Source organism: Genypterus blacodes, unplaced genomic scaffold, assembly GCF_046128005.1.
Source record: "Genypterus blacodes isolate CSIRO-AG114 ecotype Tasmania unplaced genomic scaffold, CSIRO-AGI_Gbla_v1 ptg000009l_1, whole genome shotgun sequence".
Classification (NCBI taxonomy): Eukaryota; Metazoa; Chordata; class Actinopteri; order Ophidiiformes; family Ophidiidae; genus Genypterus; species Genypterus blacodes.
The window spans coordinates 46,236-71,402 of record NW_027466823.1 but is presented as its reverse complement, the minus strand read 5'-3'; the positions used below and the strand labels follow the sequence as shown (position 1 = coordinate 71,402).

The 25,167-nt window shown below is 43.7% G+C and overlaps 1 protein-coding gene across 1 annotated transcript in view; it reads left to right on the top strand.

Moving 5' to 3' along the window:
• Positions 1-1,164: 1,164 nt before the first annotated feature.
• Positions 1,165-25,167, top strand: part of LOC143007171 (uncharacterized) — a 51,248-nt gene continuing 27,245 nt past the window's right edge. Inside the window, exons 1-3 of the mRNA XM_076158553.1 lie at positions 1,165-1,637; positions 4,970-5,091; positions 8,954-9,001. Coding sequence (XP_076014668.1) covers positions 1,577-1,637; positions 4,970-5,091; positions 8,954-9,001 — 231 coding nt within the window. The 5' untranslated portion in view covers positions 1,165-1,576. The remainder of the gene's footprint in view (positions 1,638-4,969; positions 5,092-8,953; positions 9,002-25,167) is intronic.

The window sequence follows — 25,167 nt, the reverse complement described above, 5'->3', positions numbered from 1 at the left end:
CATCACTTTTGCTTCTCTTTCCTCCACTTTGCGTCTTGATTCTTTTCCCGATGTGGACTTTATTTACACAGCAGGAGGTTTTAGAGGGAGAGGGAAAAGCTTTTACTGTGGTTTACATTTGCCATGTATCACTGCGGTTACCAAAAACCAAAGAGCCATTCCTAGCTTTTTAGCACTCTAATTCCCCCCCCCCCCTTCTCCTCCCCCCTCTTCAGTCACTAACAACTATCACAGATTTGCTCTGGTATGTGACTGCTAATTTATCCTTTCAATGTATGATTTCCTGTCATCGCCTCATTTTTCCTTGAGTGTTTCTAATCTGAGATAATCCCAGTCAAATCCTTTGATTGTGTGTTTGGACCTGATCCATCTCTAAAGAAGCGCTTTAATGGGCTTCATGGCACTTGGTTTAAAGTCATTTATCTCCTGGATTGGATGTGAATGCTTGTTTTATTAAGTACTCTTCGTTAATAGTAGGAGACGTGCCATTTAATTAGACAGAGTGAATACACACACGCACACACACACGCACACACACGCTCACGCACACGCACACACACACACACGCACACGCACACGCACACGCACACACAGCAGAACAGGGGAGACTTTTGGCAAACTTCGGATCGTCATGAAGAAAATAAAGAGAATAAAAGGTGACATCAGGCGAGGATAGTGTTGGGAAAACACCTTAACAAAGTAAGAAAAATATTTCTCCTTAAGTAATGTTTGAGAATAGAATCAGGCATTAAACTTTTTTGTGCATATATGTTTACTATAAAAGGGGTTAGATTAATTTTTTTTAAGAATTTCAAGAAAATTGAGGCGAGTTTCAAACAATTATCTAATTTAAAAAAATTAAACAATCCTATTTTTTCCCAAATGTTTAAAGATTATCGGTCTCTTCTAGTTTTATGTTTTATCAGGATGTTTCTAGACTAAATAAATAAACAGAATTTAAAATGACCTCTTGCAGGGTTAATGCCGAAGTGGGTGTGTTTGTGTGTGTGTTTGTGTGTGTGTGTGTGTGGGTGTGGGGGGAAATTCCATGATCTGCTGTCATTTCCCAGCAGTGTTGCGTGATGTCTCATTGCGACACTATGATGATCTCTGGAAAGCGATGCTCTTCCTCATTCTGAATGTTAGTTCATAGACTTCACATGAAACACTTTCTTCTCACACACAGTTGTGCCTGTGTGTGTAAAGTCTGAATGTCTGATATCTGTGAGGATTGGTTCCAGTCCCACAGAGTACCTTTGTGCTAATGCAGAACATACGCCGACACGCTTCCTGTTCCTGTCCTGACGCGTTCACTGGGCTGCTCTGATTGGCTGGATCACAACTTCCTCAAAAACAACACAGAGCGATCAGCTGTTGTAGCTGTTGCCGTGTAGAGAGAGGAGATCCTTCACATCACCACTGTGCCACGTTCACGCTCTCCTGCTCTTTAATGTTCCTATTCCAGTGAGAAAACAGAGGAATGTTAACAGGAAGTGGAGGAAACTGCTGGTGCCTGGAAAAGCTCAGACGAAGGTGGGAGAAGAAGTCGTCTCTCAGCCACAACAAAGAGTGAAACATGGAGTACCAACCTCTGTCCTGTGACGTCTCAGCACAATCATGCAACTCTGTCTTCTCAGGTGTGTATCTGTCCTCACCTCACACACACTCACATGTTAACTCCACAGGAGCTGGAGTCTCATCATCCTGTCTCACTGTCAGTCTGTATGTCTATAATGTGCTACAGGACTTTAAAATCATCTGGTGGTGTTTCTGCTAATGAACTCTTGTAACTCATATGTTCCTATTGAATTGAAGATAACACATAAGTACACACACACCTCCCTGAATGTCCCCAAATGAGGAGGTGTGAAGTGAATCCAGGTGAAACTCATTATCTCTGCTTCAATGTTTAACTTAATACATTAATAAAGTTATAAATGAGAGAATCGGTAGATAAAGGAGCAGACAGAGGCCTTAAGTGTCTCAGCAGGGCTCAAGTTCAGGATTCCTTTTATTAGTCATGTTTATGTGGGTACATAAAGACAAAGTAACGTTTCAATAACATTAAAAGTCCGAGACGTATAAAAGAAGCCATCAAAGTGATTGTAATAGATGTAAATAAGACGTATATATACTGTATGAATGGAGGCTTCTCAGCTGTGGAGCAGGACCAGGAGCTCTCAGCCCGTTTCTCTCTGAAGCACAGCAAACAAACAAACAAACAAACACTGATCCGCCTCACAGGTACGTTTAAAACATATCAATGAAAGATGAATTCATGCAGCCGAGCAGCCCTAATGCATGCGTCCATCTGCTATAGGCCGAGCTGGAGGTCTGTGATGGCCGTGGTGTTAGTTTACCAGCAGCTCCCCCACCCCCAGCCCCGCTCAGCCCCACCCCCCTCTGCAGCCAGATGGCTGTCACACAGGCGGTTCCTCTCCCAGACCATGCTGATTTCCCATCATTCTTTTGTTAATGAGGTCATTAGCAATGCAACGGACAATTAAATTATCCCAATCTGGCATTTTCCTCCTTGGTTTCCTGTACAGCATACTGTACAAAGAATCCACAATCAGCAGCATCTCTGACTCTGGACGCTCGTGCCTGTATCCCTGTGATGTTCTCATAGTTTAATTGATGCCTGTGTTAGCATGTAGAAGTGAATTAAACATCAGACGCCCACCCTGACAACACTGAAGCTATTTGCAGAAAGTCACGTAGCAGCGAGTTTGTGTCGGCGCGTTCGCCGGCGTGAGAGCAAGAGATCCTCGTCTTCACATGGCACTCTTTGTTTCAGCGAATCATCGGGCTGTGTGGAAACAAAACAACCCGGGAAGAAGTTTAGTTAGCTGTAAATGTGTAGAGAGAGAGGAGCTGCAGCCGGCCTGGTTAGTGAGGTTCTGCTCACCTGAAACACAGCTGACAGTTAATTATGGGAGTCACAGATCAGGCAGACGTGTCAGCGCGGCTCCCGCTGACACGCTGCATGTTTACATCTCTGTCGTAATGTTGTTTTCCAGTTATTGTCTCCGCCGCCGTGTTTCTGTTACTTAGCTGCAGAAGAGCCTGGGGGCTCGCCATAATGATGGTAAAAGCAGTACAGATTTGGAGGAGCGAAATGTTAAAAAATGACTTGTGGCTATAATTGGTGAAGTTGCTATCACAGCAAATTATTTTATATTTCTGGTCAGACTGTTGAAACACGCAGACTGCCTGTTAGCCAGACTGTCAGATTCTATCGGCTTGTCTCTGCACGGCTCCATTATTTTGGTAAACTCCTCTACACATACAGAATAGTTATTTTGACAATGACTGAAAGCCAAACTGAACTCCATATAGTGTCGGACAAGCAGACGAAGGCAGAGAGGGAGACAGACAGAATAAATGAATTTAGACACACAGTGGTATTTGGGAAGTGTCTCGCCAGAATGATTTCCATTAGCAGAGACTTTGCAGAGCCGAGCAGGTGGCTGGTGTCAGTAACAGGGAGGTAGGAGAGCAGCAGACTGACTCCTGCCTTTATCTGCAAATGCCAGATTACAGACTTAACCAAGATGAGTGTCGGTAAAGAAAGTTTGTCTGGATTCCTGGGACTCGGACGCTCGTCTCCCAGATATTTATATAAGAGCAGATATATATGCCTGCTCAGTCATAAAAATGTGCTTACACAGATTCTGATGGGTTACATTAAAAGCCCGGCCCTTTGATTAAAGGATCTGAAGATAGATGTTCACCTGAAGCCATGCAGTTCAATGCAGAGCCCAGAGAGACAGAAGCTTCTGAGGCAGCACTTTATCCTCCACATGACAGGCTGTCCTCTTCCAGTATGTTTATGCTCTGCAATTAACCAAACCTGCTTCCAGCTGCTGTCCAATGTTTAGCTTCAAAGCTCCCCGACCAAGATCCTGGCTAAGTTTGCTGTTAAATCAGTGGTGCAGGTTTCAGAACAAAGACAACATGAAACAGGGGATGGACCTTGTGGCAAAGCAAAGCCCTGAGCCAAGACCAGATCTGTGGCAGCGTGAAGTGAAGTAGGATGGATCCTTTCACTGCAAGATGGGAGGATTCAGCTCAGGTTTGGGTTCAGAACTTGTTAAAGGCTTCATACGATGTCTCACAACCAACAAGGCTAAGTTCGACACAATGTTCATGTCAGCATTTAATAAAGACAAGCGTTCCTTGCTCGTGTTTCTTCTACGCTTCAGCAACTGTGAAGATGATGAAAAGTAGACGGAGTGACATTAAAGCCTATCTGACCCACTTCACTCAATGGGATTGTTGATTCTTTTTTAATTCTAGCTTTGGTTTGTTCCCACCACTGTTTGGTGCTCAGAGTAATTAGTTCCTCTAATCACCGGCTCTCCTCTCTCCTCATCTGCATGGAATCACAGTGTGGTTTTCCATTTTCTTCAAAGCTGAACTTCATTATTGATGTGTAGCTGTAAACAGAAACAGGCTAAATGCAGTTTGCTCTCATTTAGAAGTGTTTTCCTGCTTGTTTAGGCCCAAAGGACGCCTGAGTCTCTGATTGATCTGGGGAAGTTATTTTTTGAGAAATATAACCGACAAATGAGTGTAAACAGAATGACAAGGGCACATTAAAAAACCATGTACAAATTTTAGAAAATTGCTAAAATGAGTTTTACAACACAAACTAATCTATTTGAGTCGTGGCAGATTAACAGAGAGCAGAGTTCATAAACACTTCTGTCTTTCTAAGTTTGTTTGTTAGTCTGACATAATAAATTCCTCTTAATATTCTATAACACATTTGTTGACACTTTCCCACTGGAACAATATAAAGATGCTCTGATTCTTCAGCTTAACAGGAAGTGAGAACTGGTTGTATATAGGAACAACAATGATCCATGTTGTGATCATTCTTCACTTTAATATGAGATTGAATCATAAATGCTTATCACTCATCTTCCTTTATTGACCTTTACTTCTTCTTCTTCTTCTTCTCCAGAGTCGTTGGAGTGCTTCGTATGCAGGGATGTTGAACTTTTATCCAGTGACCCATTAAGGAATTTCTGTGACTGCAAGACGTTACTTGCCCATCACGTGTGTCTGTCCACGTGGATCCAGAGGGTAAGAAGCTGCTTCTTCTCCATACATGTATGAATCTACTGCATCAAGCACAGTGTGTATCCATAATAAACACCTACATACTCTACATGTATGTGTGTGTATACATGCAGATCATTGTGCCGTTCACTTTAAGATAATGAGACAGTATCAGCAGAGGAATGATGTGTGAGCAATACCACTTTGTTTTAATGAGTTACTAACAATGATAACGCTTTATTACTTTGTCGTTGATATACAGAGGCTGTAAAAATGACAAGTGCCTCATAATAGAGTCAAGAATCCAGCAGGCTAACATACATTACACACCTGTCACTCACTGAAAACACTCAATGGACATTGGTAACAGGTGATCAACAGTGAAATAGTGACATGTGTGTAGGTGAGCTCATCTACAGGGCCTGGTGTGTTCAGTCATGGTGGTCGCTCCTGCTCATGCCAATCACTCTCACTTTGTTCACCCCCAACAAGCTGCAGCCAGGAAACATCCACACCAACACAGCAAAGCAAGAAGAGGAAGAGGAAGATGTAAATGAGACTAATTGAATTCAAAGTGAGATTTCCACAATTTAGCTTCTCTCAAATTATTTCTCCACACTTTAGAGTTTGAGGATCGAATATGTTGCCGTGCGTTTGTTTCCCTCCTAACATGAAAGAGAAACCTAATCATGTAGAGAGCCAGAGAACACATAGAGATAAGCTCAACACTTTAATCTGTCATTACCATATGTTGACCCTTTGGCACGGTGCCATGTCTGCACAGTGACATCATGCTCTTCTTCTCTGTCATAAATACTGCAAACAAGTAGAAGTAAACACCAGCAGACGTTAACACTCTGTATACGTAGGTGCCTCGTCTAACCCACGGCTTCATTCAGGCCATCAGCTACAGACGACGCTGGGGTTCTGTTACTTTACATTCAATTCATCAGTTTGCTCCACTGATCGAGAGAGAAAGTTTCCCTCCTCTTCCTCTGACACGAGTCTGAGCACTGCAGGCTCTTGTTGACGCGTTCCAGCCTCAAACCTCCCGGCCCGGCCCGGCCCGAGCACAGTGCAGCTAATGGCTAAGTAACATGTTGGCATATTGCACTCATGAATTGCATTTTTTTTTTGTTGTTCCCAGCCGCTCTGGTCCCATATGTTGCTCTGGCACACTGTAGCTCTGGCCCCTCGTGCTCAGGCCAGCAGCCGGCCCTGTCTGGATCCATTACATGTTAGAATCCCTCCCTCCCTCACTCCCTCCCTCCCTCTGAGGCATGAAATGTTCAGCCTGTCTCTTAATCTAAAAACTTATCTGAACACAAGTGACAAAATGTTCTCCGTGCATCAGTGTGTGTGTGTGTGTGTGTGTGTGTGTGTGTGTGTGTGGTGTATAAGCGCTCTATAGTCATTCAAGCTAAATTGTGCGTCTCCAGTAAAGAATCTTTCCTGCGGTGGCAGCCGCTCCTGTGAGCTCTGCGTCTCTCTGAATACTCCACAAGTGGTAGACAACATGCTACAGGACACCTTTCATCTGCACCACCCAGCTGTCAGAGTGAAGAGCCACTTCCATTAAGTGTGTGTCTTCCCGCTATACAATTATATACAGACACACACACACACACACAGGCTCACACACCCAGAGAGAGAACCCCCATCTCTGCTGAGTGTGTGCTACTAAGACTACTTTAGTTTGATGTGTGCGTGCGTGTCTGTGTGTGTGTGTGTGTGTGTGTGCGTGTGTGTGGAGAGAGAGAGAGAGACCTTTTAGAGTGCTCAGAGCAGGGCGCCCCTTTCCCTTTTACGGAACAGAAATCAGCAATTGACCTGTCACTTTAGCTGTGATAGCCGTCTCTAGACAGCAGGTCATGCACGTATGTCTAAAGTGCCTCTTAACCGCATTTTATGAAGCCAGAAAATGTAATCCAATAATGATTTGACTTGTGCGAGGCGGCCAGCTGGGAGTGATAGCATGCACCGTTACCACTCTCAAACGCAGCTTGAACAAAAAAAAAAAAGGCCAAATTCCAGGTCCTTATTTAATTTGAGCCGCCCGCCGCACAGAATCAAACAGATGTTGTCACTGAGCGCCGGGCGTAAACAGCGGCGGCGTTCATTTCCACAACTGTTGATGCGTACTTCAGCTGTTTGCAGCAGAGGAACCGTCTGGATCATGATCTTCATCTGCACACAGGCAAAACATAAGCCAGCTTTTTTTAGACTCCCCCCCTCCCTCCCTCCCTCCCTCCCTCCCTTCATCATCCAGGTTCCCAAAGACAAATAGCACGGCATAAAACTAATTAGTAACCAGGAACTAGTTAAGAGATGCCCTTTGAAAAACATGTCCTGAGGCAGGATTTAAATATAGGGACAGAGTCAGTGACTGAGTGTGCCTCGGAGAGCTCGGCCTCCAGGCGCAGCAACACTCTGACCCCTGACCCTCATTATAGGGAGTGCATTCCTAGAGGGGTGAAGCCCCTCGCAGCACAAAGTACAAGGGCATGGGAGGACCGTGGGCTCGTAGCGTACCAGCTGAGGCCTGGTGAGTCTCAATACCCATCGATGGCTTTGAAAATCAGGGGCTTGAGAAACTACAGAGCGAGGACAGCAGTGTATACCATTACTCTCCAAAAGCCACGCTAAGCCTCTGCAATCACTCTCCCTCTACTATCCCAACAGATAAATATGTTTTTCATTTCTCCACAGACCCCATCTGCTTTTACTCTATGGAACTTAATGGAAATGGTATTCTGCAAAAAAAACCCTCCTCTCCGGAATATGTAATCCCATCCATCTGAAATAAAGCACAGGGTCGTTAGAGAGAGAGGGATGATGGCGGTCAGTCGCAGCTTTGAAATGACCGCCAACTGCACGGCTAAAGATAGTTTAGTTTCTACAACAGACTGGAGAGAGAGAGAGAGAGAGAGAGAGAGAGAGAGAGAGAGAGAGAGAGGCGTCGACCCCATGAGGACTTATTGTGTTTACAAACAATAAACCTGTGTCTGTATCTATATACACTTACGTCATGGACTGTATGTTCTATACTGAGTGTGTGTGTGTGTGTATGTCAGTGAGAGTGTGTGTGCGTGTGTGTGTGCCCTTGACTGTGTGTGTGTGTGTGTGTGTGTGTGTGTGTGTGCGCATCCATATACCTCCCTTTAATTGCAAGTGGTTTGAATAGGGTTAAGCTCCCCCTCTCTCTCTCTCTCTCTCTCTCCCCCCCCCCCCCCCCCCCCCCCCCCCCCCCCCTCTCTCTCATGGCTTGATAATTCTCATCATTGCAAACAGACTTGGTTTACATTCATTAGCCCAACACTCACAGCAATCAGGCCACAGTGCCAGGGGCAACGGTCCTCTTTATAAAATCACATTGCCTAATAGCAGTGTTCTATAATTATATGCCATTAACATCTATCAAAATCTGCTCCTACATGCCATACATATTAGCAGGACTTGGCACTGGTGTTTGTACAAATTCTTCTCGTTATTTGCGTCTTCCCTTGCTTCACACCAGCCTGCAGATTATTGCCAGCTTGTTATTTTCCTTCTCTGTGCAAAGCTTTCACATGACATCTACACACACACACACACACACACACACACACACACATACACGTGTTATATTCACTGAAGTGTTTGCATTTAAACAGCGTTTAGTTTTGTATGCCGAACTTCTAATTAGACATTTTGATCTCTGTTATTAAATTAGAATTGTGTTTACATAATGTGCCTTTGGGTGAAAATACACTTCCTTATGAGCGCCCATGTTTCTACACAAACACAATGCAAAACACAAACATGCATCATTGTGTTCACATCTTTGGTCAGCATTCAATCTGTGTGTGATGTTTGTTGTGTGTGTGTGTGTGTTTCCTCCTCACAGGGACAAGGCAGTGAGGACAGGTTGAGGTGTGTTCTGTGCAGAGCCAAGGTAAGACACTGAGTGTGTGTGTGTGTGTGTGTGCTTGCTATTGAGTGTCTCATTCTTTTAATCCTACTTTGTGAATTTAAGTACTGAGCATTTAAACAAACAGCGTTTAAGTCATTAAACAGTGGCTGCATCTCATAGAACAGATTTAAGCGGAGCAGATCCATAATACTAATGAGCAATCAGCTCTTTGTTTTGCTCTCTGATTTAGCTGATTTGCCAGCAGTTGTGTTGCTTATGAGCTCTAAGCTGTCTTTTATTCCTTATTATTGTACCAGAACACTCAGTGTGGAAAAGGAGAAACATTAGAATATTTGGCAGAGGGTGGGAGCGTTGTAATGACAGAATCTGTATTCATTTCATGAGCAGAAATTAATCACGCTTTTCCTGTGGTACATTCCCAATGCAAATTTTCTGTCAACACATTGTGTCGTCTGTTTGTGGGTTTATTGGTCTGAAATGGTGAAGCTGATGTGTCATCACAGATGGGGTTGCGTAGCAGATAAGGTGGGCACATTACTAACCATGTGAGATTAGGCAGGATGCTGTTGATGTGCTGGATGTATTCATGCTTGCACCGTAGGTCAAAGCATCACAAGCTGCAGTCTGAGTGTTTTATTCATTGTTTGCTCACAGCGCCGTGTTAGAAATGTGATCCCTTCTGTCGCCGTGTCTATGTATGGGAGGGTTTCATTCTGCGAGAGGAAATGTCACAGCGTCTCCTCTCGCATTGTTTCAGCGCTGTACGATCATTTAACCTTGAATTCATGCAGACATTCACGCGCATTTCTCAAACAAATGCTGCGGTTCATTGAGCGGTTGGAGTTAATTTGATCAAATTTGAAATACATCATGCGGTGCAAAGTTTGATTTTCAGACAGGCATGTTTGTCAAAGCAGAATAAAGAGATCCTCCTCTTCCTCAGCCTAACACAGGCAGGCAGCCTTATTTAAAGTTCTCTCTGGCGTTTAGCCCAGGATGAAGGTAAAATGGTGTCTGGAGTCTCTTTAAGAAGAAGTATGAGTTTTCTGGCTTCTTCAGAGGTAAGATGATGCTTTTTGATAGCTGCAAGCTAAAAAAAAAACTCCAAAGTAGTTCAGATATCCTGAAATGAGTTAGATAGCATGTTGTTTAAAATCCAATAAAGCTCACAGCTATTTTGCTCTGCTCTCCTCCTTACTGTCAACATGAAGTCATGCACATTCATTCACACAAAGTTCAACCTAATATTTAGTTTGTGTTTTTCTGTTGTGTTCCTGTTGACACTGTTTTTTTTATTTTTTTTTTATTTTGATATATTTGTTGTCCTGTTCATTGGGATGTTGGAACAAGATGCTGAGTGGAAATACTCCATACTTATATCTCTAATGTTCTTGTTTTCCTCCTATCAGTTATCTATCCCAGTGCGTTCTGGTGTCTTTGTGCTCTTTGTCCATATGAGGAAACAGTTCTAACACTTTTCCCACAGCTGCCATTGACCCTGGACTTGTCTTTGTCCGTTCCATTGCTGGTGTTGTCCTTCATTACTCATGCGTAGCTGTGAATGTCTAAGAGACGACCCAGTGAGACTCTGAACACAGTTTAGAGGCAGAGACTCTAAACTGAAGGATGGCGGTGGCAGCGCTGCCATTTAGAGAGGGATTGTTGGGAAGCTTCTACTGTATATCGATATGAACTCTGCTAAGTTAATGCATCAGTATAATAACATTTTAATGTCTGCGGTGGCAGAGCCATTTAATATTTGTCCACAGAGAGATGTATATGTAGATCAGCAATGACTGTAATGATGATAGCGATAATCATTTGCTCCTGCACTGCGATCGCTCTGTAATGCATTACTGCAATCACCCTTGGTTAACATAAAGAGGCTTTAGCCATTAAGACTTTGAAAAAACTCCCAGCAACGCTCATCATGCAGGATCCAATTCAATGTGCCAGCTCTTTCATTTTCTAGCGTTTCTGTTGCTGTTTGTTGTGTTTCCTCTCTGCAGCCGGGTCTCAAATGTGGGCCATTTGTATGAGTTATGCTAATTTGTTGGGGCATGGAATGCATTAATTTCATTAGCACATGGCCTCAAAGCAATAATTACCAGAGTAGGTGTGTCACAAGCAATCATGTTAAAATTTGCCAGTTAATTATTAAGATTTTGTTCTGAGGGACCTGGATTTGACACAAGTCGCCGAGGGAAAGAGAGCGAGGGGAAAGTGAACGCGTTCCCGTGGCCGAGGCTAGGTGCTTGTTGTTTGAAGCGGTGGGGGCGGGGGGGGGAGGGTTGGTTGAGCTATTATGGGCCTACTGGCACGATTTTTGCATGTTGACAGCTCACATTCTGGACTAATTAGTTCAAATAGCAAAGGGCTAGCTGGTGCCCGGTCAATCCAGGAGGGTGTAATTATAAAGAAAAGGAGGTCCAGAGCCGCCTTAATGGCCTCTGCTCCCCCTGATTGGAGTCCAGTGGAGAACACGCTGGTGGGGAGGGAGGGAGGGAGATTCACCGCTCCGATCCTGGGCTCTGATTATCCCTGCATGGTCCGGCTGCAGCACACAGGTCAGAGGAGAGCCCGGGTGTCTAATGAGGCTCACATCATCAAACAGACTTCCTTTTACTACCTGGCTCATTTCTTTACTTCTTCTCTGGTAAGAATATAATAGAAAACCATTTTAAACCGTTAGGCTTTGCACCATTTTCCAGAATTCAAGATTAAAAGATGTCTTGGTTACCACTGTTACCACTTTCACTTTTGGAAACAATTATATCTCTAACAGAGTTTTGAGCTCTCAGAACAATGGAGTCTCAGTGTTAAAGCACAGAAGTGTTCTGCTCCTGTTTCCTTACAGAGGAGGAGATAATGAGGGAGGAGCATCACTTTGATTATTATTATATACTTGGCAGCAGACAGATGGATGATCTAAGTGTGAAAATGTCCTCTCACATGTTTCCATGACCTTTGACCCGAGTCTGTTTACTACTTATGATGCAATCTGCAGGATGTGCATCTTTATGTTTGCTTTGGGATGTAAAACCATGTGATACAGCCAGAAAACTTTGTTGTACGAGGCTGTAATGAAAGCCATAAGACTTAAATGTGACAGGGAGACGCAGCACTTTGACACTTTGGTGGCTGGGCTCTTTAGTTGTTATGTTTCTGAGATGCTTTATTCGCTTTTCCAGGGCAGCTGCTATAAACCAGATGCTGACGAGAGCTCAAACACGCAGAGAAGTCTGATGGTTCATGGACTCTAAGCAGCATCTGGCACATTTAGCTCTAATATGAGGCAGGCAGAATGTGGAGGCCCCAGCTCAGAGGCCCACACACACACAGAAACACCATACACACACTACAGACAGGAGATTATGGAATATAGATATGATGTTTGACTGTAACTTACACATCGCAACAGCGGCCCACAAAAGTGCAAGTGAAAGTTGATGCTGTTACAAATCCTGCCTGATTTTAAATGATCAGTCACTGTAAACCCGGACGGATTAAACCCTTCTCTCCCAGTGATGAAGAGACCTCAAGTTATTTTCATGTGTAGTATAGTGAAGTTCAACTCAACTTTGATTTTTACTGTATATTCATCCAACCTAAAGTCTGGTGACATCGCTCTGCAGCGTGTCAGACCCTCCCTCCCTCCCTCCTCCCCCTCCCCCCTCCCCCGCCCGTGTCTCTGAAGTGTCTCCTCTAAGGTGCTTGCGTTTTCACCCCCATCGCCCTCTTTGGAAAATAAACGTTAATCATCACTTGATTTTATATGGAAAGCAGATTATCCTTTGATTTGGATGAATGCAGCAGCTGCCAGACTCTTCATTTGACTAAAAGCAGGACGTTGAGTCGAGGCCTCTCAGATGTCACTAAGCCTCTGTCAGGGCCGAGCTGTGACAGGAGATGACACATGAAAGGAATTCCTCCTTATGGCCTTCTCAGGACAATGAGAACATGGCCTTGAGGTGGCACCAGTGTGTGTGTCTCTGTGTGTCTGTGTGTGTGTGTGTGTGTGTGTGTGTGTGTGTGTGTGTGTGTCTGTGTGTCTGTGTGTGAGTACATGTTGATGCTGTGGACCTACACACTCACACACACATACACACTCTAATTAGATTGATTTCTTTCTAAAACAGAGATGCATCTTTGTGAGCATTCATAACATTATGATTATAATCCCAGTGTGATGTGTCAGGGCTGTAATTCATGCTGCTTTACTTTATTTCTGGATGTGAAAATATAAACTCAAAGGTTATTGAATACAGAAAAATCGATTTATATTGTTGGATTAAAAATATATATATTTGAAGTTATTTGTTTATTTATTTACAAAATTGACAGAGCTTTGGCAGAGATTTTTATGGGGCCTAAAGTTTTCGTTCTGCCTCATCAAGATTGATTTAGTTTGGACAGAGCAGCTTTTTTGTTCAACTCAATGAAAATTTAATTTCCAAAAATGTCAGGTTTTATTTTGGCGGGTCAATCCAGTCCAGCTCCTTTAAGTGGCTATCGTGTGTGTGTGTGTGTGTGTGTGTGTGTGTGTGTGTGTGTGTGTGTGTGTGTGTGTGTGTGTGTGTGTGTGTGTGTGTGTGTCTTCAGTGCTTCATCTTTCTGCTGTAAAAGCACACAAGGGACCAAAGAAGTAAAGCGTTGTGTTCGTGTGTTTATCGTTACTAAAGTTATCAGCAGTATTTGTTAAATACTGCATGTGGCTTTAAAATGTTGTTAACGGCCTCAAAAGCCATTCAGCCTCATTACTGATCAGTGATGTGAAGCCTTTATATTCTCAAATCCAAGTTCTCCATTAAAACACAAGTATAAGAGAGGAAACAGCAGCTTTACTGTGGAGGAAGTTGTTTTCTTTGACTTGGGTTCAATCTGTGCACATAACCAGAACATTAGCATTCACATGACTCACAAAGGAAAATGTGAAATGTAAGAAATGATTGCTGCTAAGATGAAGGTTTGAAGTTCACATATCATTAAAAGCCATAAAATCAACTTTCCCTCTAACTGTGCTTTCTCTTCAATGTCTGCCTTTGTATTCCAACTGTGCCAAAGCCCTCATTATGCTCACCCATAATGCACCATAATGACGCTCATTTCACTATCACATTTTCAAATGTTCACCTTAATTCATTGTGGTTAAGTAGCTTAGTTGTAATTCACATTTTCTCCCCTTTCTTAGCAGGGAGCTGTGAATGAGACTAAATGGAGAGCAGGGAGCGCAGCAGGCAGGAGCCTTTTAGAGCCGGGCGTCATTTAAATATTCAAGCTTTACAGCCCACAAACCACGCAAATAAAGTCCCTTTGTTTCTGCCCTCACTGATATCGATGTGATGCTTTAAGTTTAGATCACACAGATGAAGCCACACGCCCGCTGGTGTGAGGAGGAGGAGGAGGAGGAGAAGGGGGGGACCTCCTCTGTAACATCAGCATCGCAGTAGATGGCTGCTGGTTTCTATTTGGTTCATCATTTTTCACTGAGAGAACATAGAACTGGACAAATAAGGAGACATGTATGAGGCCTGCATCGCCTGGACAACATAAACACATAGATCATCAAAATGTGATCATACTTTAACAGATATTGGAATTGATATTTATAATACCCCCTACACACACACACACACACACACACACACACGCAGTTTAGTTGTTCCACTGCACAACACAGCTTGTTTGTAAAATGCATGCACACGTGGCAACTTAGGAATTAGCTACAGTAGCTACAAATAGTAAAGCTACTTACTTAAGTATTTTGTTTTTATAAGAGAGAAGGGATTTAATTGCGTTCACCTAAAACTGTGTGTGTGTGTGTTTGTGTGTGTGTGTGTGTGTGTGTGTGTGTGTGTGTGTGTGTCTTACGTGTAGTCTGCACTGAATCCTGTCTGGAAACAATATGCGGATCAAACTACAACTACGTATGAAGAAAGTCTTCAGTCAGACCATTAGGCTGATGCAGAGTGTGTATGAGTGTGTATGAGTGTTTATGAGTGTTAATGGAGTTTGTATGAGTGTGTATGAGTGTGTATGAGTGTGTATGAGTGTGTATGAGTGTGTATGAGTGTGTATGAGTGTGTATGAGTGTTTAAAAGCAGTTCCTCAGTGGACCCTTCACCCTTTGTGAGGTCTTACTGTAATAATGTCAGATTTGGTTTCATTGTGTTTGCAGTTTGGAGTTAGTTTAAATAGGCCAGAGGAAATTGACTCCATTTAATCTGAGCATTGAAATGTAGACCGTGTAATCAGTTCTCGTTCACATGTGGGCCAGATAAGACTGGTTTTATTTGTGTGTAAATCTATCCTGAGAGGCCTCATTCTTGGCTGTGGCAATAGTAAGCCATGCCTCCCAGCTATAGGAGTGTGTGTGTGTGTGTGTGTGTGTGTGTGTGTGTGTGTGTGTGTGTGTGTGTGTGTGTGTGTGTTACAGGGACATAACTGGTCCTTCACTTGTGTCCCCACCCTCTGCCTCGGGATCCTTGTGTAATTGAGAGATGATCTGGGCATCACACACACACACACACACACACACACAAAGGCCCGGTCACACCGCCTCAGGAAGTGAGCACAATAATCTCTGTAACAAGGCGAGGATGCATTTCCCTCTCTTCTGCTGGAAATAAGGAAATGGAACTCAAGAGGAGAGGAGATCATTTAATTCCATAACAAGACAGCAGATAACAGTTCAGTCATCTGGGTTCAAAAAGAGAGAAGAAGAAGAAGAAGAAGCAAAAGCAAAGTGTTAGAGAAAGCTTCAGATGTGTTCAGAGCTGCAGTGATTCCAGTGTTGTGAACAAAAGGTAGCAGTGTAATCCAGTGTGTAAGGACGTACGCTAATCATTTGCATCCATATCTGTTACCTCAGCACGGCTCAGCCACCGTGCATTATGAGGCAAACTTGATTGTGCGTCGTCACTCGAGCCATATTTCCTTTAATTAAAGCCCTGCCTGAACATAGATGCATACAAAGTGCTGATTTCAACAGAGAATGAAAAGGAGTTCATTTCAAAAAACTACAAAGAAACCATTTGTTCACAGCAAAACAGCACTTACTGTATGACAAACGATGCTTTAGTCTTATGAATAATTCCCAAATTCGTAGCAATCAAGTTTTAAAGATATCGTAAATCCTCTTTAAATGGCCTCATCCGTTACCGTGCCGACAGTAAAAACGTATTACATCTGAAATTGTCAGCGAACTGCGATGCCGGGCTGTGGAGACGCTCCGTGCCGAGCTGATATATGGTGCAACCCACTGTACCGCTGATGGAAATGTGGCTGTGGCCTCGTTAGCATTCTGTTGTAACCCTTAGGCAGACGTGTCAGATTCCCTTAAAATTTACAGCTCAATTTGGAAGCAAAAGATCCAGTGTGTAATGGCTGTGGGGCGCTTATAATGAAAACACTCGTCCACATTAGCGACGCTTTACAGGCAAACAACTGCAACAAATTAGGATTTCGCTGCTTTTCCTTTATTGACTTTTGTTCTGTTTGGAGTCGGAGTGACTTCATGAATCATTTTTGGTGGTTTGGGATCGTTACTGCGGCCGTCTTCACGTGGGGGCGGAGCTTCTTACCTGTCATGTTGCTTTGTGCTTGTCACATTAAAGTCTGGCTTGGTTTCCTCAGCAGGCCTGTTGCTCTCTGGTTGAACATTTACTTGTTGCTCTTTCTGCTCCAGCACAAAGATAGAAGCTCTGCACGCCACAATAAAAAAGTTAAATGTGTTTTTGTCTTATGCTCCAATGGCAATAACAGCTTGTAAAATCACTTTCCCTTTGGCCAGCATTAACCCTCTGCTGCTTCACATGAAGGAGAACACGGCTGAGGCAACAGTCCACATATTCACACCTAACTTAGCTTGTTAGAGGCTTTTTAAGGCCTTTAGCTCAGAGATCCATTAGAGTCCATTTAACAGCACACACACCTGGAAGTGAAGGCCAAATATCTACAGAATGTCCAACTTACAAAGGAAACAAAACAATCTCAGCGACCTCGGCGGATAGAAATGAGCTGAGCTGATGGAAGAGTGTAGAAGGACTGCAGTGTGACTTTATCTGATGTCTGATCACATTTTGAAGGTCGATATGATTGCTTGTGTTATAGAATCACACACTGATGACTGTGTGTGTCTTTAATAATAACAATATGAATGAGGCAGCCTGCACACATGTATGGTTTATTTCCCTGGAGTTGTTTGGGTTGTAGAGCTTCTGTTGTTTAATGTAGAAGAGAGTGAGACGAGAGGAAACTCTTCAATGTTTCTCTCTCCACTTCACCTTTTCAAACTGTGCGTGTGGGCGTGTGTGTGTGTGTGTGTGTGTGTGGGCGGGCGTGCTGGCGTGTGTGTGCATGTGTGTGTCTGTAAGGGACGCACGCAGGGATGCACATGTGTGGGTGTGTGGGTGTGTGTGTGTGTTTTAAAACCCCAGAGCCATATTGCAATGCTTCAGCAAAGCTTTTGATTACTTGTGGTTTTATGTTTGGATGGTCCATTTAATTAGGTTATGTGTGAGATAAAGGCCAGCCAAAAGTAATCACAAGGATTATTTACTCTTGTTAATTGAGGTTCCATCTTAACACCACAACTAAAGGTTAATGTCCTTTTGCTATATTATTTACAGTCTGCAATCCAGCGTCTGGCAGAGCCGGAGCGGAGGAGGAGGAGAAGGAGAAGGAGGTGATCCCACATTTACAGGGAAATGCTAAATGATTTACACGTTCATCCTGACTATAGACAAACTTTGGTCTCAGTCTAAAATCACGGAAATATATAACAACTCCCTCTTGAGTCCTGTGTGATGTGGAGGTTTCCTTGTTCTCTGTGTCCTAATCTCTCCTCTTCCTCGGCGCAGCGGCACATCCTTCTCCCTGCACATGTACATCACACACAGCACTTCAAAGTGAATTCAAAGGTAGATGTGAAGTGACACAGTGTGATTAATTCTGCCGCGCTCTAAATGACCCTTTGTTCTGTCTTCATAAGAAAGCTGCTCTAATAGTCTCTCCAAGAGTGATTAAAATTACACAAATGTGAACCTGTAGGTTAATAAAAATGGTAATTTAACTAGTATCTGATTTAATTGACTCTGAAGAAGAAGTACTTAAACGTGTTTGCACCCGGAGAAATCTACACGGCTCAGCAGCGGAGGAATTGGAATATCCAGCTGTCAGGATAATAAATCTGACTCTTTCATCACTGTGATCTTCATACAATCTCCCCTTTGTGCTCGTCGGCCGTACTGCTGGACGCCTAATGTAATCAATCGCCTAAATGTTGTGAACTGCTCCACGTGGCTCTGAGTGCCGATCCACCCGTGTTCTTCACCTTCGTAGGTTTAAGATCTGCAGAGTTTAAAAAGAATCCTCGGCTGAATTTCCATAATAAGTAGTAAGAAAATAGAATCTGTGTAAGTCGGCTTTTTAAAGGACGACTCTCTCTTCTCTATTCAGACATTAAGACTTGTTTAGAACGTGAAAGCCAAAGTTAAATTCCTGTGACTCGGCCGTCTTGTCTTCATTTATTAATGAGTTGCAGAACAAAGCCTCGGTCCCGTCTGATAGGGAGACTTTGGTTGGTCTCTAAAGTGGGTCACATGCACACAATGCTCAATCTCTACACGGCAAATGCTTCCTTTCAGCAGGATCATTTGTTTTTTTTTACATTTCTTATTTGTATGATGCCAAAAATATGCTCCCAGGAAGATCCTTTTCCATGAGTGTTTGCAAAACTTGAGAGGCGAGAGGATTTATCTGTTTGACCCATCGTACAAAGACAATGAGCCCCAGAATCTCCCGGTGTCCGCGGGACGGCCGAGGGCGGGTACACACACTGATCCTCGGGCTTTGTTCTAAAGGCAGAATCATGTTACAGGTGTGAGACCCATTACTCTTATCTGGATCAACTCTCACTGCAACATTACCTTTCTAAAAAAGCTCCTGCAGCGTGTCTGTGGCAGGGATTACTGTATGTCAGGGCTGAACTCGGCGATATGGCTTGTTTTGACCAGCCAGGGCTTCAGGTTTCTGACAGTAGAGACCATTAGATGTCTGCAGTGGAAGTGGCAGGACAAAGTGGCTTCTCCATGTCTGCAGCACACACACACACACACACACACACCGCTGCCTCACCCTTTGCACTGAGTCATAAAATGGCGGAGAACTCTTTACTTTTTAGGATCTGTTTGCCCCGGGGCTAAGGCTAATGGTTTACTCACTCCCCAGCAGGCCCTGGGGCTCCGGGTAGTTTCACATTGTCAAGCCGCACTCATTAGCTCCTATAACTCCTGGAGAGACACATGTCACACACTCACGCAGGCCTTACAGGTGCATGTGCGCCTGACTGACAAACACACTTACAGGCTAAAGTCAAATTACTGGCTTTGCTTCACTTGGAGAGAACTTTTCACACACACACACACACACACACACACACACACACACGCTTTTTACATTAACAACAAATGAATGTGTGTAACAGCAGTAAGGAAGTAAGAATGTACAGTTCATGTTCAATTAACCCTTAAGAGACTGGAGGCTTTTTACTTTGTTTTTTACTTTATGTGTACGACCCAAATCGCCTTAATTTCATATAATAAAATAATTAATGTAGAAAATATTCCAACCAGACGATATAGAAAATAAAAAAATATGAAAAACACTACAATGCTTGGTACTCTTCATCATCATCATCATCATCATCTTCATCATCCTCATGTTAACAGCATTGGAGGAAATCCTTTTATTAGCAGTGTGGCTTCAAACAAACTCAATGTAAAGTCCAAACATTGAAGTGAAAGCTACCTTTGGTCTCTTCAGGGCTCCAGCTCCTCCAGCAGACTGAACCTGATCAATGTGCTTCACACTCTGCGTCCTTATTCAGCTTTTATTTACACTCATAGATTTCATTTACATTGGTTTAGATCATGGATGAGATCACAGAGCTGAAGCTTTGTCCTGCAGACTTTCACACTCACCTCCTCCATCAGTTTCACCCTTTCATCCTGATGAAATGAGACTTATTGTTTGACATTGGTTGAGCTCCTGGTCCATCACTCAGCTAAACATGGAGCTGAGATTATAAAGTAAATGATCGACTGCTAAGCCTACAGGATTTCTTAAGACACGCTCTCATACAGAGGCACTCACTCTATATACATGAATTCACTTCAAAGTACAAAGATATGTGCCTGAGCCTCATCCAGACTGGAGCACATCTGCACTGGGACACATCTGCAGTGGGACACATCTGCACTGGGACACATCTGCAGTGTGACACATCTGCACTGTGACACATCTGCAGTGGGACACATCTGCAGTGGGACACATCTGCAGTGTGACACATCTGCACTGTGACACATCTGCAGTGGGACACATCTGCAGTGTGACACATCTGCACTGTGACACATCTGCACTGTGACACATCTGCACTGTGACACATCTGCACTGTGACACATCTGCACTGTGACACATCTGCAGTGTGACACATCTGCACTGTGACACATCTGCAGTGTGACACATCTGCACTGGGACACATCTGCAGTGGGACACATCTGCAGTGTGGTTGTGGTTGGTTGTGGGTGCCTTGTGTGTATTGTTGTATTTCATTTCATATTGTAAAAGTTCAACCAATACAAGCAGCAGTCCAAACTGTTTGTGGAACAACAGAATAGAGTTATTTGTTTTATTGTTTATGTTGTTTAAGTTTAAGCACAAACAAACTCAACTCATCGTAGGATTTTGGCTCCTACACGCTTGAAAGTGTCGCAAATTTGACATTGATTGTAGTCTGAGCAGCACATCTGATAGGTATCTAAGGCTGCGTTCATGTGCAGAGTGTTCTGATGAAGAAAGCACAGCGGAGAGCACTTTGTGTCGCCTTAACAACGGATAACTCTAGCGTCAGCTCAGTTGAGTTGTGAGCTGAGTTTGCTTTTAGCCTTTGATATGGACAGTGATGGTGATGATGATGATGAGGGCTCCCACTGCACAGAGAGACTCCACGGGGGAGAGAGAGCAACAAGGGTGCGTCTTCATCATGTGGTCCAGGAGACCTGGTCTGGCTCCTGCAGGCTCTCCTCCACAGACGCCTGCCGTCCATGTTGGGATTTCTTTTTTGACGCCACAAGACCAGAAAAGCAAAACCCTTTGAAACGGCGGCAGAACATTTTAGGAGACGCAACAACAAAGGTTCATTACTGCTTGAGTGAGGCATCAGACCTTCATCTCTTACCTGGGAAGCAAACAGCCGTAGATCCATGAGCTCCTCTAACGTCCCTGTGACAGGAATCTGCTCAGAGTCGACGTCTCTGCTCAAAACTGAGTTCAAAAATGTCCAACTTCTCCTCTCTGCTCCTCTGCTCCTCGCCTTCTTTGCCCCCGTGTTGCTGCTTGCTGAGGATGAGGAAGATTAGGGAAAACAGTGCATCCTAAAGTGGCTGCGTGCCTGGGGGCAGCAGTGTCTGCTCCAAAGCTGGATAATCTCATATCAGTGTGGCGTGTTCATTTAGCTTAAGAGATAGCAGCGTTTTAGAAGCACCTCCTTAGGTTATTATGAAGGTTTTCATACTCCAGATGATAAACTCATTCTGGCACCTGTGTAATTTTCTAATGACACATGATTTTAGCCGGCGTAACTCCAGCATGCTGCAGAGCCTCTGCAGATCTGCCAGGCTCTGACACGGAGGCAGAAGCTGCTCGGGTTGTGTTTTAACAGCAGCTTCTTTAATTAGGTGTGCTTACTCTTCTACTTTATTTGCAAAGATCACGGAGGAGCCTGGGGAAAGGTGGATTTAATTAAGGGACACTGATGAAAGCACACAGCTCTCACCATCACAGAAGTGTTTCCTCTGATATTGCTGCAAAATATCCTGCTGACAGGTGGTGCCGGGGAGGAGGAGTTGACACGGCTGTGAAATGGAACCATTTGGATTCCTTCTCGCCGTGTGTAGGTGGGAAAGTGTTTCACGTCTCCTGTTATAACGCTATGAACTCAGTTTGACTGCTAAATAAAAATAAATTCTGTTTAAAAGGCACAAACTGACTTATTTAAGAAAGTGGAATTTGAGAAAAGTACAAATGAAAAGCTGCTATTTCCCATAATGACACGGTGGAAGTGTACTCTACTAACAGCTTTGCAATTAGCAAGTGCAGGCCTGCCACATTGTCAAATGCCCTCACGCTCTCTCTGTGTGTGTGTGTGTGTGTGTGTGTGTGTGTGTGTGTGTGTGTGTGTGTGTGTGTGTGTGTGTGTGTGTGTGTGTGATAATTGTCACAGCCCCTCTCTTTTATTACAATCTGTCATTGACTCAACCATATTCATTATGGATTCTTATCGGCTTGTTCTTTAACATTTGCCAGATGGTGAAATGGTATGAAAGGATAATAATGGTGTAGTAAGGAAATTAAGAATTTATCAAACTCTACTTAATGCCAGGAAAGGGAAAATCAGAACAAACTGCTGAATCATTTGATCCTTGATCCCCTTCTCTCTGTGTGTGTGCGTGTGTGTGTGTGTGTGTGTGTGTGTGTGTGTGTGTGAGGTGAAGCATCCTGTCTTCTATGCAGAGCAGATTTAAGGTGGTATTCATCTGAAATCAGCCCTCTTTGCTTCTTTTGCTGCAGAGTTTAAAGAAATCCATTTTTATACAGACAAATCTAACATTCAGTCAGTTTGTTTATAAATGTAAGGTATAGAATGCTCTGGTAGATAAAGTAAAGCCCATCGCAGCACCTGGAAGTAGGATGTTAACACATGGACAGCTACACAGCTTTAAAGCTCTCAGACATTTTATGCACCTGCCAATTCCCTACAAAGGGATTTAAGAGAATTACCTTTGCCACAAGCTGCAGGTGCTCCACACTAATTAATATATGCACAGGATATCTAACGCTCCTTTATAAAAGAGTAAAAACAGCAGTGTTCAGATCAGGAAATGATTTAAAAAGTGGCTGTAGGTAAACAACATAAAAGGAGGAAAGAACACATCATCGCATTTCACTAATCACACATTTGTCAGGCATTGAAAACCCAAACGGCTGATGTAGTGTTTTATCATGTCTTTAAATAATGCAGTGAGTTAAAAGGAATTGTGCCTCGGAGCGCTCTTACAGCATTGATTAAAATTAATCAGGGTCACACTTGTCAGAACAAGATTAGTCTCTGCTGTCCAATAACAGGCTCCGTGTTGGAGAAAGGGATTCCTGTTGCACGTCTGCACCGGCGTGCCCGCCGCTTTGACCCCGCAGCTGAGAGACGTGCATGCCTGAGGAGAGTGACTGAGCCTCAGGTTGAGCCCTGTGAGGGGTCTTCAGTCAGACAGAGCCCCTGTTCACACCTGGCATAAAGAGAAACATCCAGTTACTGCACTGTGATGGCATCATGAGGCCGTCCAGCTACTTTGTATGCTTCATCTTCTAAATAGAATAACTTTATTGATAACAGCAGGTGGCAAGATGAGGCATAAAGTAGAATGCACTTAGAAGCTGTGTGCGAAAAATACAAATAAACCCTAATGTTTATGTCTTTATTATTGGAAACTAAGTACTTCAACTAAGTCCTTCCTCCTAGAACAGAGGAAGTCGTGTCTGTACTGTATAATACCTGAGAAGTGAGCCTGGGGGGAATAAGGCCCACCTCCACCTTCCATCCTCTCTGCCACCCAGTAGTGCAGGAGTTGTGTGTAAAGCTGTGGAACATAAAGTCCAGTATCTTGTTCCGTTCTTCCTTGGTTGCTGTTCCGCTGCGTTCTGCTCCCACCTCTTCAGACACATAACTGTTTCCTCTCGGATTAATGTCCCAATTTCTCCACCACCCAACACATCACAGTCATTGACCTTGATTTAAATCACAAAAGCTACGTAGGAGCGTATGAGTTCCAAACAAGAGGCCCGGCTCAGCCCTGGGGTTCTGCTGCAGTCTGGCTGGGAGCGGCTCAACTTTGGCCCTGAAGCTTTCACTGAGGCAGGCAGACGCTCAGGCTGGGCTTTGATTGATTTATTGCTGTTTTACCAAGCAGGGACGCCTTACTCATGCATACGGTATGTGATCCTCATCTGCTCACTTTTCATTTGAATCATCCCTGTTTGACTCGTGTTGATACGACACAGCAGAATATGCTGAGGGACAAATCCTGCTCCTTCACCAAGTTCAGTCATTATAAGAGATTGAGGCCAAAGAAGCTTTCTGTGCTGCTCACAAGGTAAACAGAGACATTATGTTGTGTTTGTTGTTGTTTTTTAGGGAGCATATGTTGAATACTGTCAGAGCTGCAGACTTGAGGTTGCATATAGAAACGTATTGAGTGAAACAAATCCATAGATCCTGAGCTGCCCTGAAAGCTTTTCCTCCTGTGTAACATGATCACATAAACACGTAACACACCTGGTTAAACACACACACACACACACACACGGCTTTAAGCAAGCATGCTCCATGCCATGACTGGCCAAAGAGAAGCTCTTAAAGAGACAGTACCTTCAAATGGTTTGTTTTTCCACAGTGTGCACAGGTGTGCTGCAGTGAGGAGGTGAAGGCCTCCTGCTCTTCATGTCTACAGCTTCATTTACTCCTCTTCACACTCCCTGAAGTGAAATGAAAGACAACTGCTTTGTGCACAGGAAATATTACATCAAAACAAAAATAGAGAATAAGTAAAACATAAATATGGAGGAGATACAAATATCAAAATCCAACATGAAGCTTAAACGGCACATTGACACAAAGTGCTGCTTCACATGTGGCCCTGTGTTTGTGCGCTCCGTGTTTTCTCCAGCCTTCATGTAATTGAGGATAAACGGCGTCTCTGTCAGCGACACACAGGAGCAGAGCTCAGTGATGACCAGTTTACAACCACAGGGTCAAGACTCTGGGTGTCTGACAGAGAAGCAGAGCTGCCGGGGCTCTACAGCATGCATGCATCAGGAAATGTGTGTGTGGCACCTAGTGCACACACATGAGGCTTTGGAGTTGTGTGTGGCGTTGTTAAGTGCTCCTGTGGGGTGTGTGTGTGTGTGTGTGTGTGGAGGGGGGGTGTAGAGTTAACAGGCACTCTCACACACGACTCATTGCACCAAAGAGGCGATGGACACTTTTTATTTCTGGTCCCAGCTGAGACGTCACACACACTGATGTCCACAGACAGAACTCATCCACATTTTGAATTCATTAATACATGTGATCT